Source organism: Podarcis gaigeae, assembly GCF_964106915.1.
Source record: "Podarcis gaigeae genome assembly, chromosome: 1".
NCBI lineage: Eukaryota > Metazoa > Chordata > Lepidosauria > Squamata > Lacertidae > Podarcis > Podarcis gaigeae.
Genome location: NC_139678.1, coordinates 135,784,736 through 135,803,697, shown reverse-complemented (window position 1 = coordinate 135,803,697; position 18,962 = coordinate 135,784,736). Strand labels below are relative to the sequence as shown.

The following is an 18,962-nucleotide window of genomic DNA, read 5'->3' as shown; positions in this document are numbered from 1 at the left end:
AATATGCCAGATGTGTTTTGTCCAGTTCCCCACTGTTCAATGGTCAGCCTGCTTCCAATTCTTTGCCATTTCCACTTAGGCAGCTGCTAACATGAAACCAATGAATGATCTGTGTAACTCTCCCACCCCTCAGTTTCTTCCTCCCAAATGTTTAACAATGTCAACAATGTCAATAGACTGCTTTCTTATTTTTCCCATTTAAAAAAGTCTCACGGTACATTATCACATATCACATATCATCATCATCATCATTATAGCTGAAACCATTACAAAAGATAAAATACATAAAACAGAGAAAAACAGAATATGAATATATAAAGTGCTTTGTTCACATCATCTGCAGCAGCCGTCACTCCCTGCACTTCTAACATGGGCCACTCTGAGAGGTACCACAGTTATGAACCCATTTTAAGGAATTTTCTCAGTTGACCACTGATAAATAACAAAATGGTAGCTGATTTCAAATTCTGTTCCTGGGACCAGTAGAAATCTGCCCACCCAGATCATCCTCCCTTGCTATTCTCAAAGTGCTGGAGGAAAGTGTTGCTGTCTCATCACAGTCTGTTTTTAATGAAAGCATCGGTGCTGTGCTGTTTTTACTGAAATTATCTGCATGGTTTTAATAGATCTTTATATCTGTATCTGTATAGTTTTAATTCTATTAATATTTAATTTAAAAAAATGTTATCCCACCCCAGTGTTTTTAAATCTCTCCTTAATTTTATCTGTAAGCTTCCTCAAGTCCCTGTCAGGGAAAAAGGTGGGGATAAATCCCTCTGAACCACAGCAATGTCAGGACTCTTGGGCTGGGCTATTGTTGAAGGTGTGTTGTTGGGTTTTGTTGTTGTTGCTGCCATCGATATTCATTTCTTTTGTGCCTTTATTTTTAGATCTTATATAGACCCGATCAGGACCGGATTGAGGTTTGATGAAGCCTCAGCTCCTCAATGTAATGGGGCCTTTATATGTCCAGCTGTCCTTTGTCAACAACATACTGTCGCTGTTTTGTGTGTGGAATATATGCTGCATGGACCTAATAGGTATCTAAAGGCATTTGCACAGAACAGAATATATTTTGGAAAGGTATATTCAGGTTTTTTCCCCTTTACATTTTTGGGGGGCCCTAAGCTATAGCTTGTTTAGCTGATACCTAAATCCGGCACTGGATCACCCGATTCATGTGGAGACGTCCGAGCTGGATCACGCTCTTCGATGCGCTTCATTAATTGCTTAGGGCTCCTTTTGCTGCTACCTTTGGAATCGTGTCAAACCTTTTCGTCTCATTTGCCCACTCAGCAGGGCTTTAGAAAGCTGAGGTGACTTTCCATCCATTTTCGTATTCTGACTTTTGCACGTTTTCAAGACAGGGCTGTGGATTGCTCCTCGGTTTTATTACCTTTCTTTCGTTAAGTGCTTTGAGGGGTGGGATTATTATTATTATTATTATTATTATTCTGTTTCTACAGTCGAGCGGTGTATAAACCTTCTGAGCCAGAGAAGTACGGCTTTCTTGGAATGCACGCAGCACCGTCAGGACACGTGTGTGACGCGTGAATTCCCACGTTAGCCGGCCAGGCCACGGGCGCGCTTTACACTGCGCATGCGAGCCGCGCCTGGTGGGCTGTTTCTTACGCGACCGCGGGGCGGGGCGGGGGCGGGGCTGCGGGGTCGCCTGGGCAACGGAGCGACGCGGCGCGGCCTGGTCGGCGGGACGGGCTGAGGCGGCGGCGGCGGCGGCGGGCATGGAGGAGGCGGCGACGGTGACGACGACGGAGGGCACCTTCTGCCTGCAGCGTATCCTTGGGCCGGGCGAGGGGAGACGCTTCCGCTGAGAGCGCCGCTTGCCGCGCAAACCCAGCAGGACCGTCGCCCGTGTAATTCTTTAGAAACGTCCTGCTATCCTTCTCTATCGCTTTCCACCTGTCGAGTATCTCTCTGTCGCCTATCATTGGTCACCTGTCCACCCTGTAATGTATCCCATAATCTAGGTAGAGGACCCCTGGGCGGTTATGTCCAGTCAAAGGCAACTCTGGGGTTGGGGCGCTCATCTGGCTTCCGGCCGAGGGAAGGTTTCCAGGTCATGTGGCCAGCAGGACTAAGCCGCTTATGGCAAAACCAGAGCAGCGCACAGAAACGCCGTTTACCTTCCCGCAGGAGTGATACCTATTTATCTACTTACACTTTCAACGTGCTTTCGGACTGCTAGGTTGGCAGGAGCAGGGACTGAGTAACGAGAGCTCCCCCCGTCGCAGGGATTCAAACCGCCGACCTTCCGATCGGCAAGCCCTAGGCTGTGTGGTTTAACCCACAGCACCACATGCGTCCCTATCTTTCTATCTATAAATAGGGGCACAGGGATCAATATGGGTGTAGGCGTCTATGTTCAGGGGGGAAAGTTCTTACTGCTTTTATTTAAGCGGGTTTGAGCAAACAAATATAGATTAACTCCTCAAACCAAATCCTTGTAGGTGGAAAACTTTGTGCTTTAAGTCCCTTCGGCACTTTTATTCCGTTTGGGACCCCCTCCCCCCCCGCATCTGGGTTCATACTTCTATTTCCCCATAAATGTGATGATCCCTGTTGTTAATTTGCATAGTTGTAACAGCAACAAGTGATGTAAGAAAATACGTTTCTCTTAAATCCTGCTTTCTGAAGGCCCTGGGAGCAAACCCCTTTTGTTATGTTTGTTTGTAAATTGCTTTGGGTTGCCTTTGGCAAGATAAAGCGACTAACAAATTTAATAAATAATAATAAGGTGATGTTGTAATTTTCTTAAGCACCTTTTATCTTCCTGCACCCTCCTTCAGTCTTCTTAGGATTGCTTTTCCCAAGAGGAGCTGAGTTGGGGCAAAGGTCTCCTTGAAATTTTTCAGCTGGACCTTTTGCACGATAGAGAGGTTTTTGTGGGTTTAGTGGGAGGGGGCTGATCCCAGAAAAATAGGCACTGGGTTGCAACCTTGCAACTCAGTCCTCAGAAGTAACTACTAAGTAGGTGTGCATTGGTTTGTAAGGTGAAGGTAAAGGACCCCTAGACAGTTGAGTCCAATCAAATTTGACTATGGGGTGCAGTGCTCATCTCTTTCAGGCTGAGGGAGCCAGTGTTTGTCCACAGACAGCTTTTCTGGGTCATGTGGCCAGCATGACTAAACCACCTCTGGCACAATGGAACACCATGATGGGAGCGCAAATCCACCCAATGCCACTGTGCATGGGAAGCACTCCCTGGATCGTTTCCCATGCGTGGCGGCATCGGGGGAGGTTGCGCTCCTGCAAACCTGGTGGCTAGAGGGAGTGCAAATTCACCTGATGCCGCCGTGTGTGGGAAACGATCTAGGCTAGGGAGTGTTTCCTGCCCACAGCTGCATGGGAGGAGAGGCTCAACAACTTTGGGCCATCTCTCCTCCTTTTCTTAAAATATACAAGGGGGCATCTTATAAACAGGAAAGTACGGTATTTATCTACTCTAGCTGGTATGCTTTCAAACTGCTAGGTTGACAGGAGCTGGGACAAAGCAATGGGAACTCATCCCATTGCTCAGATTCAAATTGCTGACCTTACGAATAGCAAGCCCAAGAATCTTGGTGGTTTAGACCACAGCACCATCCACGTCCCTGCATAGGTTTGTACTCTGGACTGAAATGTTGCAGGCTTTGCCATGTAGGTAGAACTCATATTTCCATGTGATGAATGACAGTGCGTTCATCTTTCCCATTAACCGGATACTAAAGCAAAAACAGACCATCACAATGTTTGCCAGCTTCCAGGGAGCTTGACCCATAGTTTCAGGTTTTGTAGCTGCCCCATTACAGTTCTTAAGGGAAGTTAAATATAAAGATAAAGCAATGGGGAGCAGGCAGTGACAGCATACCCTTTTATTCTTTTCTGACTAATGCACATGTCAGCTGTTTTAGAAGAATGTATCTCTGTAGAGCTAAAGCATAAATACCATCTAATTTCAATAAATATGCCTTGAATTGTGAAATATATTAAACTGCTATTTGAACGACGGTCACCTTATCAGGAGAAACTAAAGGCATGCACAATACTCAGGCTGCAGCCTGATGGCTTTGGAGTAGTTAATGCAGAATTCCCAATGCAAATCTGCATGGTATTGTGAAAAGGAATTTTGCTTACCTAGTCAGAGCTTATCACAACTAACTAGGCAGGCCTAGCTTCTCATACTTCCTTCTTCTACGTTAGTTATTCAGGATCTTCAGGGAAATGAGTTACTTTGAAGTCTAGGATGCAAAAGCACGGTTTTTTATTTTTATAGGACCCAGCTTACCCAATAATAAAGTTTAAATCATCACCACCTTTTCCATTGTGTTCCTCCAGTAGAAATATTTCTTTCTTTCTTTCTTTCTTTCTTTCTTTCTTTCTTTCTTTCTCTCTCTCTCTCTCTCTCTCTCTCTCTCTCTCTCTCAGAAAGAGCTTGTGACTCAAGTAGACACCAAAGCAGGTACATAAATATATGTCAAAACAAATTGAAAAGAGATCAGTAATGTGATATTGGATATCAGTTAGAATTTTGAAGTGCAACCTTGCTCTGCGACTGCTTCATGGAGTCCCAGGCTTGCGCCTCCATGCTGTGGCTGTTGGGATCTGAGACTTCGGAGATCTGGTGATTCTAAGGACACATTCCAGCCAGGCAAAAACACTCAGCAAGAGTGCAAAGCAGGTCTAGTGAGGGATCTGGAGGGTGTGTGACTTGAGGAGAGTCTGGAGGGCCAGATAGTCCTGGAGAGTCACATTTTGCCCCAGACCCTGAGGTTCCCACTCCCTGCTATATAGCATCCCTACAAAGAGTCTTTTTCTTTCCTTAAATGTGTAGTCTCCACAGTGAGTCTACAATGAAGTAGCTTAAAGGATCTGCCAAGTCCCATGCCCTTATAAAAAATGTACAGAATGCTTTCTGGCTTGAAGTGCCTTAAATCATCAAGCTTTTTCTTCAGCTGCTCTTATTTGAAATATTGGGTGGATTTGGTGTTGTGACATATTTGTCAGCATTGCAGCATCTTCTAATAACATTTAATAGACATTTCAAAAGGGGGAGGGCAGTGAATGGTACTATAACTTACTTTAGATAACATTATTTGTACCATATTGCATCTCCTTCCTGGCCCCAGTAAAACTTGTGCCTCTCCTATTGTCTTCTTACTACAGACTATACTGAAAGAGTCGACAGCACAGACTGCCTCTTGTTGTCCAACAGGCTTTGACTCATTTGGTAGCTTCTTATAACGAAGAGTCTTGAGGCACCTTAAAGCTTTAGCTTTTGTGGACTACAGTCCACTTCATCAGTTGCATGAAATGTTATCCGGAGCTGTATGCATATCTATCCAAGCATGCGTAATGGGGCAGGTGGTGGTATAAACAGTAAGGTCAGAAGGAAATTAAATGCAGTAAAGTACAGAGAGTAACAGTCAATAGTGGCTGTCCACAAAAAACCCAGTTATTGTTGATACAGATGTCCAGGCATTGGTGAGCCAATTGACACATGACAGAAATCTTTTTTCTCAATTCATTTCACAAATGAGAGCATGTAACCACTTGATGAATTGCATTGCAGGGGGTTGGACTAGATGACCCTTGGGTACATTCCAACTGTATGATTCTATGAACTGTGGTTCCTTTGCAAATCTCCCCTTGAAGTTCCTTTGTTTAAGGTACAAAGGAACATTTTTTTCATATTGCCATCTGTGATGTCAGATTAGTGCCTGTTTATTGTTTTGTGTAGGGACAAGCCTGTTCTGTGTAGTGTGCAGAAGGGCATTGTTGGCAGATGATGGTATGTATCACATTGGAAGATGAGCACGTGAATGAACCACTGATATTTTGGAATACATTATTTGGTTGCCAGCGTGGATGTAGCGAGGGGGGGTTTCAGCTGCTCCCCCTTAAAGTAAATAAATAAAAATACTTAACTAAAAGTAGAAATAATCAGAATATTGGAAATTGAAATGTTCACTGAGGTCACTTGGATGATGTTGTGTTGCATTCTACCAACACAACTGGCAACCTGACTGAGTGATAGGTGTGGCTTCTGCAAACTGACCAATCACGTTGCAGGAAGCTTGGTTCTGGAAGCTTCTCGTAGTTTCCATGATTTTCTCCTGAGAGTGCGCACCTGCAAGGCCTGTCAACTGGAAGTTTTCCCCAGGCTATTTATAACTCATTACCTGGACACTTTAGTGTCTTTGTTAGAGCATCATTTCTCACCTGCTTTTTCACTTTTGGCCCTACACCCCTGTATCATGTTGGAGATGACCCTTCAAGATGGAAGCCAAGCAGTTCTTATCAGTTGCAAGACTTCGACTGAAGCTGAACTCTGGGACACCATGTGGAAGGTGAAGAAACTCAGCAAAGAGCAGTCCTAGTAAAAGAGGCAGAAATCTTTTACCCTACTACAAAAAGGCTCTGATCTCTCTTGCTCAGTCATGCACCACTTGTACTGTAGGGTGATCATTCAGTACCTTACAGAGAGCAAAGGTCGACAGTGGCAGGAGAGTCTCAATGGGATATGCTTACTGAGTGTGCACAGAAAAACTGCATCAGAAAAAAGGAGAAATTTGAGAAGGAAGTGCTGAAAAGGTTTTCAGCAAAGCCAAGAAAACTTGTTTTACTTTAGATTTTTAAAAAATAAAATGAAATATATGTGTTCTTTGTAATTTTGTAAAATATAATCATTAACTGCATGAAAGGTACTCCCTGATGTTATTTTTTTATTTGACTTCCTAATTTTCAAATGACTGAAGATTTTGACAGATTTTTCTGAGCAAAAGAAAAGTAATTTCAAACAACTGCCGTAAGAAATTAATTTAAAACAACTGTTGTTGAGACATTTCATTCCTAATCTGCTAGACAGAGCCAGACACAGGATGATGACAGGTGGGTGTAACCCCCGCCTGCCCACCCCACATAAATTCTGGTTATACCCATGGTTGCCAGGGTAGTTATAGGGACCCTATAGTTTTGTCCAGAGATATTAGCCCCCTTTTGCATCTTGTGGGTTGCAGTAAACCTGAGAGAGGAGCTTGTAGGTGGGAGTCTGCTGATACAAAGGAATAGCATGATACAAAGAGCTGCTACCCACCTTCTGGCTTCTGCCAGGCATTGTGAACACTTTTTAAAGGCCCTCTTTCACCACCCAATAAAAAGGGCCACAAGTATGCTTTTAAAACACCCAATCAGAATGACTTGTTTGGTGCTGGGGCAACAGATAGCAGACTTCTGTGGCAATTGTGCACTGTGCAGATCATTAAGAAGTTTTAACACCAGAAACACCAAGGTGGAAAATAGTGCCCTTGTGAAGTCTTTTCACCCTCATCCTCTTGACACAGTGCTTCACATCACAGCATCAGTGAATTAGCATTTCCTGTAGAAGTATTAAAAAAAATACAGTCCTAATCCTAGTGAACAATATTTATATCTCATAACAGAAGCATTTTTGGCAAGCTCAAAAATGACAACCCCCCTCCCAGCAATGAAATTAGAAATGATAATTGAATGGACAGGTACTTTATGAATAAATACAGATATTTATTGGAAGATGTGATAACTCTTGGGAGTTTGTAACACAGTCAAGCTGAGATTAGAATCTGTTCCAGCATCCCTGGAGAAAATAGCAACCTGAATTCCTGAAGCAAAGCAAAGCAAATATTCACTAAATGGTGTTCATAAATGTTTGAGAACTAAATTTTGTTGCCAGATGTATAGTGGCTTTCACTGTTGTGTGTGTAGGCAGTCAAGCAGCAAACTGACAGCTCTGAATAGAATTTGCTTATCCCAAGAATTGCAGAGTATGTGTTGCTCAGTAAATACTATTTACTGTTTTATACTTAACTTAACATTTAGAGGTTTCAGTAGCAGAAAGCTCTGAAGATGACTACCAATATGAAGAGGTAAGAGACGTTAACACAAAAATTGCAACCTATTTTATTTTTAAGTACAAATTGTGATATTGATAAGTGACAGAGAAATACAATTTATTTTATTGTTAGCCACAAAAAATAGTCTTACACGCTTTATTATTTATAAATGAAGGGCAAGGTCTATCCCAGAACTAGGGTGATATCTGGTTTTCAACACTGTGCTATATCACCAGCTAAACATCGCGATATACCGATATATCACAATGTCTGAAATAAGGATGGAGCTATGTAGAGGCATTGGCTGGCTTCATGGTTTATCCCACATCTTGATTTTTGCTAGTGCCTGTTCTTGTGATTCGCTGCCCCCTGCATGAGGCAGCGGAGAGCTGAGCCGGTTGCAGGAATTGAGAGAAGCATTGGCTGGTTTCACAGTTTTTCTCACATTGTGATTGTTGCATAGTGCGCTCGCGCACACACACACATTTCAACTTCAACATCATCATCATTATTCGTGATATATTGCCAGGTCAAAAATTATGAAACCGATGTCACAATATGAACTTCAAACCTACTTAGGACAAAATGTGATAAAAGTGTACACTGAACTGATCTTCTGATCTTGTAAAGGTTTGGTTTGTTTTTTTGTTCACTGAATACTGATGTGGAGAGGGGAGAAAACAATGCCTGGTGTAATTTTTCACAAGTGCCTGGTTTCACAAGTGCCTGGTTTTATTTTATTCTTTTACAATTCTTTTTTCTCCTTAACTTTGTATTGTGGTTTCTAAAAAGACATATAACGAACAATCCCCATTCCATGCATGTAAATGTAAATAATACAGTCAAACATTAAGTAAGTTTGTAAATAATCTGGAAATAGAATTGGCCTGATTTAGGATAGAAAATATTTGAATGTTTTTAATCTTATTCTTGCGCAGTTGGTGCCTGAAAAAAATAGTATGTTGTATCAATGAAAAGCTGGTGACTTTAAGCAGAAATTTGTTAATTAGTACTATCTTAATTTAAAATCAGTTAAATGCATCCGGTTAATCCATTCTGGGATAGTACTGGCCACTTGGTGCCTGAATGTTCAACTTACATTTTCATAGTTGCAAGCCTACATTTATGTATGCAAGTGCACATAATTTGTAATGTACAATTGATTCTGTTTATCCCAGGTAATTTATAGGCATTCTCACACTGAAAACAGTGCATGCACTTTTATACTTACGTGTCCATGAAAATGAAAGATAATAAGAAACATCCTGCTTATAGTTTTTTCATTTATTCCTGCTGAATAGTAAAAACATCCATGTAAAATTGCTCAGGGACAGGACTCTGATATGAACCAAATCCTACTGATGCCACAGATAAATATGCTCAGTGACTTCTGAACTTCGGGTAAAACTATGGTCTATAGTATGCTCTCACTTTTAATATCCCATGATTTGGTACACATTTCTAGAACGCTAATTTCATGTAGACTTTGATCCATAGCAACATATGAGGAGAAGTTGTATTCTCATGCAAAGGAAAACATTACAGGCATTTTTGTGCATTTACCAAGTTCGCCTGTACAAAATTGGCAGTCTTTAATTGACAGAAACAGTAAACATAGTACCCCATTAAACTGGCAACCTAGTGTCCTGATCTAGAATATTGTGTATATATTGCATTTGAATATGGAGTTCTCATCTCATTTAAATAGATGGACCTTATAGCTTCTCCATCCCATAAATACTTATGCAGATTGGGTCCCCTGATGAAAATGAATAAAGAAGGTATATTAGTTAGGGATATTAAGATATAAGGAAATAATGTTATACTGAATCTGATCTCTGGCCTATGCTGTCTAGCAATACCTCCGCTGGGGTTTCAGAAATTCCTAGTTCTATAACCTAAGACCCTTATTTAGGTAGAGACACGACTAAGCAAGTAAACAACAACAACAACAAAAATGAAATAAGTCTTAGTCATATTCAGAGTAGACTCATTGAAATTATGATCCTTAGTTAGTCATGCACATTCATTTCAGTGGGACTGTTGTGAGTACGATTTAGTTAGATACAGCCCTGAAGCAGGGATCTGACATATACAAAAAGCCATTCCATTGCTGAATTGTGGCAAATAGATTATAGAATCTTGGGGATTGAAACAGTTTCCCTCAACTCAGTGGATGTGCTCATTGTATATGTATTTATAATTCTGTCTTAGGTACCAGCCGACGATGAATTTAGCCTGCAAGATGGTGATGAAGATCTGGCAAAGGCTTTATACACAATACAGGAACAGGCTGTTGATGCCCAAATTATGGTAAATATGTGACTATATTGATTCATATGACTTTACAGTTATTAATGTAATTAATATGCATGTGAGTGTGGTGGTTAACAGACTGTTACAGCAAATGCATTATTATTCAAGACTAATGTGAGAGAGAGCAGAGAACTTCCAGATTGAAAAAAGTGACATTATGTTACATCTAAGTGGCAAAACTGAACCAAACTAAGTAGTTTAACCGCACCCCCATTTTCAAATTTTACAATAGTGTCCATAATGAAAGCTGAAATAAACTTGGTATTTTCTATATTTCATATTCAGATATGGTGACTTATCATCTGGTTGCAATGAAAATAATGGGCCTCTAGTGGGAATAAATCCAGTGCAGCTGTCATCCAATGTACATGTTATTGGACAGTTTCAAAACACTTTCTTAAGGCAGGCTAAAGCCATTTAACATTCCCAGTGGAAATACATTCCTTTGCATGTCAGACCTCTATGCTTTACTGCAACTGTTTCTGAAACTGCCCTAAGTTTCAGCAGAGATGCTATTAAAGGAAGGGAGCACATGCAACCTGAAAGTGTTTCTTTTGATCTAGGACATAAATTATATAGAATCTGTGAGTTGTGTGCATGTGTAATTATATATATTTAAAAGGAACAGATAAAAATGAGCCAACAGGGATAATACTCAAGTCTCATCTCAATGAAGGTGTTAAGTGATCCTTAAGCTCCCTTTTCCTTTCAACTGATTCTATTTTTACTTTTGCAACACAGGCCCCAATTCCTTTCAGAGGGCACACATACCTCTTTTGAAACTTCATGGAATTTAAAAGTAGTGGCTTGAAGAGTGGTGCAGAAGAACAGGAAGAAAAAGGCCAAAAGCCATGCTGTGTGTGCACAACCAAACTCTCTGTTGTAGTCATAAACCCTGAAAAGCAGAAGTATTTTATCAATTTCTGAGTTATTGGAGTAATTGTTTACTGCACAGTTAATTATTACAATTAATGACGAGGAGTTTATTGCAGTTCATTATGGGATGTAACTGTGTAGATGCATGCTGTATTTGGATTTGGTAACTCTGTAAACTTTCCTTTTCCCCAAGGGCAACTTTGTATTTCCCTTTATTTTGTTTTAGCCACTGTGTTTTCTTGTTTTGAAACTTTCTGGAGTTTATTGTAATCCAGGTTTCCTCATATGTAAAAACAGATCAAATCAACATTTTAAAAGTGAAACTGGCCCTCCTTACAACTCCATGGAAGGAGAAGGGAGGAGTGCACGAGTGCAATGCTTTGCTTGGGCTCACTGCAGCTTGTGCATGCAAAGCTAACCATAGCTTAACATTACATGCAAACATAGTCAGTGGGTAAAGATCAAGACTGCTGGACCAGGGATGACTGAAAATTAAAGCAAAGGCTAGATAAATTAATATATCATAGCATAGTATAATTTTTTGGTGATCCAAATGTTCTTAGTTTGCTTGAAATACGTTTGGGAAGATTTTACCCAGAAAGGTGGTATATTATTATTTACAACAAACAAACAAATAAGTAAATAATACTTAATGGCAATTGAACCAGTGTCTTAACTAACTGTATTATTTTCAGGTTCAGTTTGGAATTGTTTTTTCATAACTTTACAACTCAAAGACGTGTCTGTCTTCTTATGGAAACAGGGTCAGTCATGTGTAGCTGGCTAACATGGTGCTCATTTGGGCTTCAACAAAGTAGTTGAATGCGTGTTTTGATGTGGCTATAACAATAAATACCCCACCCAGAGCCCCTAGTTGTTGAATGAAACTAGTTATATGTTGTTGGAACTCGATTCGGGTTAGTTATTACTTTAAGGATATAGTCCTGTGCAGAAACACTTGGAACTCAGTGGTGTTAGACTTGTGAAGTCAGTTGGCCCATAATCTGTTACACTGGGCCAACCATCTGTTGTTGATTCTTCATCACACGTCAGTCAGTGTGATCAGCAGAGTATGCAAAGCTCCAGCAGACTCATCCAGTGTTAGCTCACCATGCTATACTGTCACCATATAGCATGTAACCTTCAGCTTCACTGCTGATACCGCACACTTAACTAATGCTGGTGAATGCAGCCTTTGCTTTATACCCACCATTGCACTTACACACATTCCTTAGAGAACGGGAGGGTGGATGAGTAATACTTTAGGCCTTCTGGCCTTAGGCTGCTTCTAAAGCCCAGTACAGCTGTATCCAGGTAAGCAGAATCCAGATGTGGAGGTCGGGCAACTGAAGACATGGACCAAGAAGTTAGTGCAATTTCACTCATTATTCTAAATTACACCAATAAGTGGGATTTCCTTCTGTGTAAAGAAGCTGCATAGCAACTGAGCAGTAGTATATCATCCCACTACGCTGGTTGAGCACATTATGTAGGAGGCATGAACCAAAACCAAGAGAAATTCCTGACCGTTCCCATAAAGTTTCTCTAATATGCCAGACCATGATAATTAAACTGCTATAGTTGTCTTGTGCTGTAATTTATGTGATAAAGAATCCAACTGGCCTGTGATTGAAATGTGCCTTCTTGAAAGCAATAATGAGGCAAACAGGGAGGCTATATTTCTAACAGTAGCTCTTGAATTTTATTTCTAGGCTCAGCGACCAGGTCAGATTGCTAAACATTCCTTGTCTGAAACTCCAGAAGTTGTAGATGACTTTCTTTGCAATTTCCTGATTAGAATGGGGATGAACAGGACACTAGACTGCTTTCAAACTGAATGGTATGCCTTTTTTTTTTAAGTATTCCAACTACAAACCTGCAGAAATAAATATGTATGACATATTTTGCATCCTGATAGGCAAATAAAGAGGCAGACATGTAAAATAAGGTTGAACTGCGCCACTTTTATTTAAACCTTAAATTATAATCAGCAGAGGGGAATGGCTATGGGGCAGGAACTAAGTTCACTGTATATAGCCATTGGGCGACCCACCCTTACCTAAGGAATTAGGGCATGGCTTCCTAGACTGCCCAGATTCCTGGGCCACATCCTGAAGGTGGGAAGGGAGCCCTTACCTTGTCACCCCCCTCCAGGGCTGCAGAACCCTAGGTGGATGAGGGGGTTTGGTCTCAAAGAAGGCCCCTATGTCACCCTCTGAACTGCAGAGTCTGAAAAGTGAGCCTTGGGGCCGATTCATCACCTGAAAGATGCCTAGGGGGCATCACCAGGCTTACGCAAACTATTACTCCCCCCCCCAAACTGCCCAAAGTGACGAAATCCATCTAGCATTCTGTCATTGCGAAGTAGGCAAAAAACAAATCTACGGTCACCTTGGGAATGCATCAATTGGTGCCAAGGATTTTCCCACTCAGCCTCTCTTGTCTCCTTCCGGGAACCATCTAGGCCAGGCATTGGCAAACTCGGCCCTCCAGATGTTTCGGGACTACAACTCCCATTAGCTAGGGATGATGGGAGTTGTGGTCCCAAAACATCTGGAGGGCCGAGTTTGCCTATGCCTCATCTAGGCCTTTTTGCTGACAGTTTTTATGGCAAATTATAACTTTTGGAAACCTTAAGTATTAATTTTTGTCTTTATTTTTTCATAATAGGGCCTTTCCCCAATGTGAGTGCAAGTTTTAGGCCTGCACACAGACTTCATTTACTGCTAAGTAAAACACAAACATTTTTAAAGTGCAAAGACTATAACATTATTTTTAAAATGTCAAGCCAATTTTCAGTGTTTCCGCCCTATTTGTTCTGAATCCTGAACCAAGTGGTTAAGACCCAGAACTGTATACTCTGTTATCAAAAAAGTGTCTGGATGATCTAAATTCTAAAATCAATGTAATTATGTTAATTAAGCAGATATATGCTTCTTTGCTTATTTTTCATAAGTTACCATATTTTTCGCCCCATAGGACGCACCGCCCTATAGGATGCACCTAGGTTTTTTTTGGGGGGTGGGGGGGAAATAAAGGGAAAAAAAATATTTCCCCCCCAGGCACGGGGCTGGCGCGGGGGAAGCCTGAGCTTCCCCGACCCCAGCCCCCAGAACAGCCTGCTATCCGCAAGCCTAGGGAGCCGCGCTGGTCTGTCCAGGCTTGCGGACAGCTGCGTGAAGCCCGGGCGCGCTCTTCAGCACGTCCGAGGCTTTGAAATGCAGGCAGCTCTGCGCAACCCTCCGGAAATTGGCGTGGCTGGGCTCCGGGCTCCGGGCTCCGGAGGGCCGCACAGGGCTGTGCGGAGCCCGGGAGGGCAGGCAGCTCTGCGCAACCCTCTGGAGCCCGGCGCGGCTTGGCGCCGGGCTCCGGAGGGTCGCGCAGAGCTGCGCGGACCCTGGGAGGGTAGGTAGGTCTGTGTGACCCTCCAGAGGCCGGCGCGGCTTGGCGCCGGGCTCCGGAGGGTTGCGCAGAGCTTCCTGAAGCCTGTATTCGCCCCATAGGACGCACACACATTTCCCCTCCATTTTTGGAGGGGAAAAGTGCGTCCTATAGGGCGAAAAATACGGTACTCAGTTTTAGCTTGTTGTTGGGTGGAAGGGACAAAAGATAGAGCTTGACACCTAACCACTGAAAATGTTACTCAGCTATCCCTGTGCCTAGCTTTTAAAGTCATATTTCCCCACACTTTGAAACCTATTTTTGTGGCCCAAATCTTTGAGAATGACACACATATGCTAATCTGTGACTTACAATGCATGAGCTATTTGACATTGTCAATAATTGTTCGCCTTGGTGTTGAGGTGGCTATAGCTCCACACAAGGTATTTTGACAGCAAACTGACTACCAGGTACTTAGGAACCACAGAGCCTGGTGGCGCAGCCAGCCCTATGCTCATGGGTGTATCCAGAATTTATTTTAGGGGGACAGGCTTTATGTTTGGGGGCAGAAGGGAGTTATCTGTGACACAATTGGTCAGTTAGTTAAGTATTTTTATTTATTTACTTGATTTAGAGGGGCAGCTGCCGTCCTGTATTCTCATGCCTATGCACTTTTGAAAACCCCTAAGCATAGGGCTGGCCAAACACATTTTTCTCCCCCCTCCCCAGTGCAGAAAAAAGTTTAATTTTAATTCAAACCTTTTCCTCTACAGAGGGGGAAATACTCTGTTTTTCAAAAGTTCTTTTGTTTTTCTGTATTTCTATGAGACTATTATCTTTTAATAATGTTTAGAATGTTGAACAAGAAACTGGGAGACTAGGGTTCAAATCCTCATTCAGCCAGGAAACTAATTGGCTCATGTTGGATTAGTAGTCATATTCATTCAGCCCAACGTACTTCAATGGGTTTTTGCAAGGATAAAATGGTGAAGAGGGAAACTGTGTACATCACCTTGAGCACTTCAGAGGAAAGGTGGGACATAAATGTAGTAAGTAAATTAATAGACTCCTTTGATTACAGTCTGAGGGTACACACATAGACAAGTGATTTCTTGATTAGTGTTTATGGTATTAAAGCATCATGTTTAATGGTTTGTGAATTGATGCCCTAAACATGTATTTTATGAATGTTTTTAAATTGCATTTACATTGTTAATTAACATCATTAATAACTGAAAGTAAATTACATTTATCACATTTTTCTTTGTACAAGTATCTTTCTCTTGCTAATATACAGTGGATCCATGCTGCGATCAAACTCTAATGGGATTCAAAATGAGAAAATAATTAATGCTGAGAAAGTTGATTCATTTGCACCTATAAGAGCTCAGCTCATTTATTAAATGACCTCTTAGATATGAAAGCCTGTTTAAGAATTAATCTTTAATTAAATTAGGCAGGGTAATTAATGTGTTTATCTCACAGCTTGAGAATTCTGAGTATTTCGAGGATCTAATTTTATATAAAAGTTTCATCATTTAACTTTCAGTTTGTTTTAATAGGAGAATAAAACCAAAGTATGAACCAATTAGAATATTTTCTTTATAAAATGAGTGGTATATTGAATAAATTCAGTTTTTTGTCATTTGTACAAATCTATATTTTGCTGTTTAAGACTATACATGGAAATTTACCTATGTGTTGTAATGTTGAGCTTTACATTTCTGTCGATGGGGGTGGACCAAAGCAAAGCCTGCTCCACTCCGGTCTTCTGCCAAGCCTGGCCTACCCAGCCAGGCCTGACTGGCCCAAATTCAAATACCTGGCTGACAGGAAAGTCCACCAGCCAACTGCTAGCCACCCTGCCCAGTGTTGCTTACCCAGGATTTGGGCCTACTCCAATGGGCCACAACTGTGCCCACCCCCGGGAGTGGGTAGGCAGCCATTTCTATGGATTGTCAAAATTCCTGTCACATCAGATCTGAAGAATGATGCCTTAGGGTTGATAAACGCTGCAAGAACAGCCCTTATAAATCAGGCCAAGCGCCTACCTAGTCTAGCAACCTCTTTCTCACAGTGATGAATCATGTGCCCATCAGACACCACAAGCAGCAAATGCGGACAATAGCCCCCTTCTGCTGTTCTTACCTGACTCTTACTCAGTATAAGTACCATATTTTTCTGGATGTAATAATTCCCCCCCTGATTTTCCTGTATTTTCCCCCAAGTATAAGACAACCCCTATTTTTTGAACCCAAACTTAAGACAACAAAACCCTAAAATAGATAGGCATTGTTGAGCTTTTGGGGGGCAAGTGCCCTCTAAGTTTCCCTCGGTGGCAGAGGCTGCTGCTGCTGCAAGGGAGCCAAGGGGCAGGAGGCTCCTGATCAGGTCGCCAAGGCAGAGCCCAGGGAAGGCGGCGCCCACGCTGCCACCAGATTTGCAAGATTGCGCTATGTGTTATGTGTAGAAATGTTGTATTTGTGAGACGGGCTGGAATAGAAGGGTTAGGAGAGGAAGGAGTGCATTTGAGAGTCTATAGGTACAGGCTGAGGAATGTGCTAAACGAAGGAATCTTCCTTTTTTATTGTTACATTTATATTCCACTTTTCCTCCAAGATACATGGTGTTCCTCTTCCCTGTTTTATTCTCCACACTTCCTTAGTTTTTTTTCAGCTGCCACTTTGTGCTTTTCTCTCCCAACCCATAATAGTCCTGGTTCTTCTGTTCCTTTATCTAGTCTCCTGATCCTCAGTCCTTGCATTCAGTCTTCAGGAAAGGTTGGACTCATCAAATCATCACAAGTGTTCTGCAGCTTCAGCTTGAAACCCAGTGCAAAGGGCAGCCTAAAACTACAGCCCATCCCTTGCCGCCTGAGTCCCTTGCACATTACTGTACCTTTGGTGGAATCTTTGTGAGGGCCTTCTGGGAAAGTCAGAGGTTTTATGAGACTCAAGCCCTCTTCAGTTATTCTACAAATGTGTAAAACCAGCACAAGAATGGTGGCTAAGCATGCTAAGCTCTGTGCCCTGTTGTCATCCCCATCACCCACCATGAGTTGGAGAGAAACTTCTAAACTTTGCCACACAGTTTTGAACCCGTCTAAATTGCACAAGGAGCCTCAAATGTTCATCCACCAACTCATGATGGGTGATAGAGATGGAGACAGGAACTAGTTCAGCATGCTCTTCCTCACTTTCCCTGCTTGCATATTGATTTTTAAGTGAGTAGAAAGCCTGGAAAGGGCTTCTCTTTGCCACTGTTTGCCACAGTATTATTGCTTCTCCAGAAATTGTGCACTAAGTGAGACTACTCAAAGCCACCAGGTTCTTTGCACATTCTCTGTTGGAGATGTGTTGCTTTGAGTGTCAGCTTTTTCATAATCATCATAACTATTTCACATATTGCTTTCCAGATCCCAGAGCGCTTCACATGTATTTCTAGTTTTTGTCTTGGTGACAACCTTGTATGGTAAAATCAGTATTATCTCCCATGTTGCAGATGGGGAGGACTGAGGCTGAGCGTGGCTTACAGAAGACCACCTCATGAGATCTTGGTAGAAGTTAGTTTCAAACTGGAAACTTCCTGATTCATAGCTCTTAGTCACTTTGTACACCAGCTCAGCTTCCTTTCACTTAGATGAAATCCTATGGCCAGAGCTACACCACCTTCCCTAAAGAAACTTAACAGGCCTTCAGGCCTTAAAATCCTGCTTCAACCAGGAAGTGAACACACTTATTTTCAAATGATTTCAACTTTTAGACTTGCTGCTGTGGTGGTGGTGCTGGCTTCATTTAAAAGATGAATGAATTCTGGCTCCGTCCCTGTGTTTTTTTAATACAATGGCTGACTCTGTTATTACTTCCAGAATTGTAGTCTGCTTGTAACTGCTTACACAGGCCTAGAACAAGAGCAAATAAAATTTTCCACAAAATAGTTAGCATGCAACCCCCCCAATAATATGCTTATAAGTTTTTCAGTGTATTTTAACTATGTATTTGTTCTGTTCTGACTTTTGAGGGGTGCTGGGGGTGCTGCAGCTTCAGAATCTAATTAATTTTTATCTCCTGTCATTGAAGCTTTTGATACTTTGATCTGGAGGTCAGGCACAGCATGTATAAGAGCAAGTTACTGTTTCATTCTGAAAGCTGAATAATAGAATAGAATAGAATAGAATCATAAAGTTGGAAGCAATCCCAAGGGTCTAGTCCAATTCCCCACAATGCAGGAATCCCAACCAAAGCATCCATGACTGATGGCCACTGCTTAAAAACCTCCAATGGAGAGTCTACATACAACCTCCTGAGGGAGTCTGTTCCACTGTTGAACAGCTCTTACTGTCAGAATGTTCTTACCGAGGTTTAGTTGGAATCTCCTTTCTTGTAACGTGAAGCCCATTGCTTTGAGTCCTACCCTCAAGAGCAGCAGAAAACAACCTTGTTCATTCTTCCATGTGACAACCCTTACTATAGTTGAAGATGTATATCACATCTCTCAGCCTCCTCCTTTCCAGGCTAAATA

General features: G+C 41.9%; 1 protein-coding gene across 3 annotated transcripts in view; it reads left to right on the top strand.

The window, feature by feature from the left end:
* The first annotated feature begins 1,658 nt into the window (after nt 1-1,658).
* SPAG16 (sperm associated antigen 16) overlaps nt 1,659-18,962 on the top strand; it is a 444,022-nt gene continuing 426,718 nt past the window's right edge. For 2 of the 3 annotated variants that reach the window (XM_083708993.1, XM_083708995.1), the window contains exons 1-4: nt 1,659-1,794; nt 7,855-7,901; nt 10,083-10,181; nt 12,773-12,900. In XM_083708993.1, the coding sequence (XP_083565119.1) occupies nt 1,743-1,794; nt 7,855-7,901; nt 10,083-10,181; nt 12,773-12,900 (326 nt within the window). In that variant the 5' untranslated portion in view covers nt 1,659-1,742. The remainder of the gene's footprint in view (nt 1,795-7,854; nt 7,902-10,082; nt 10,182-12,772; nt 12,901-18,962) is intronic. The other variant, XM_083708994.1, reaches the window with a different exon arrangement.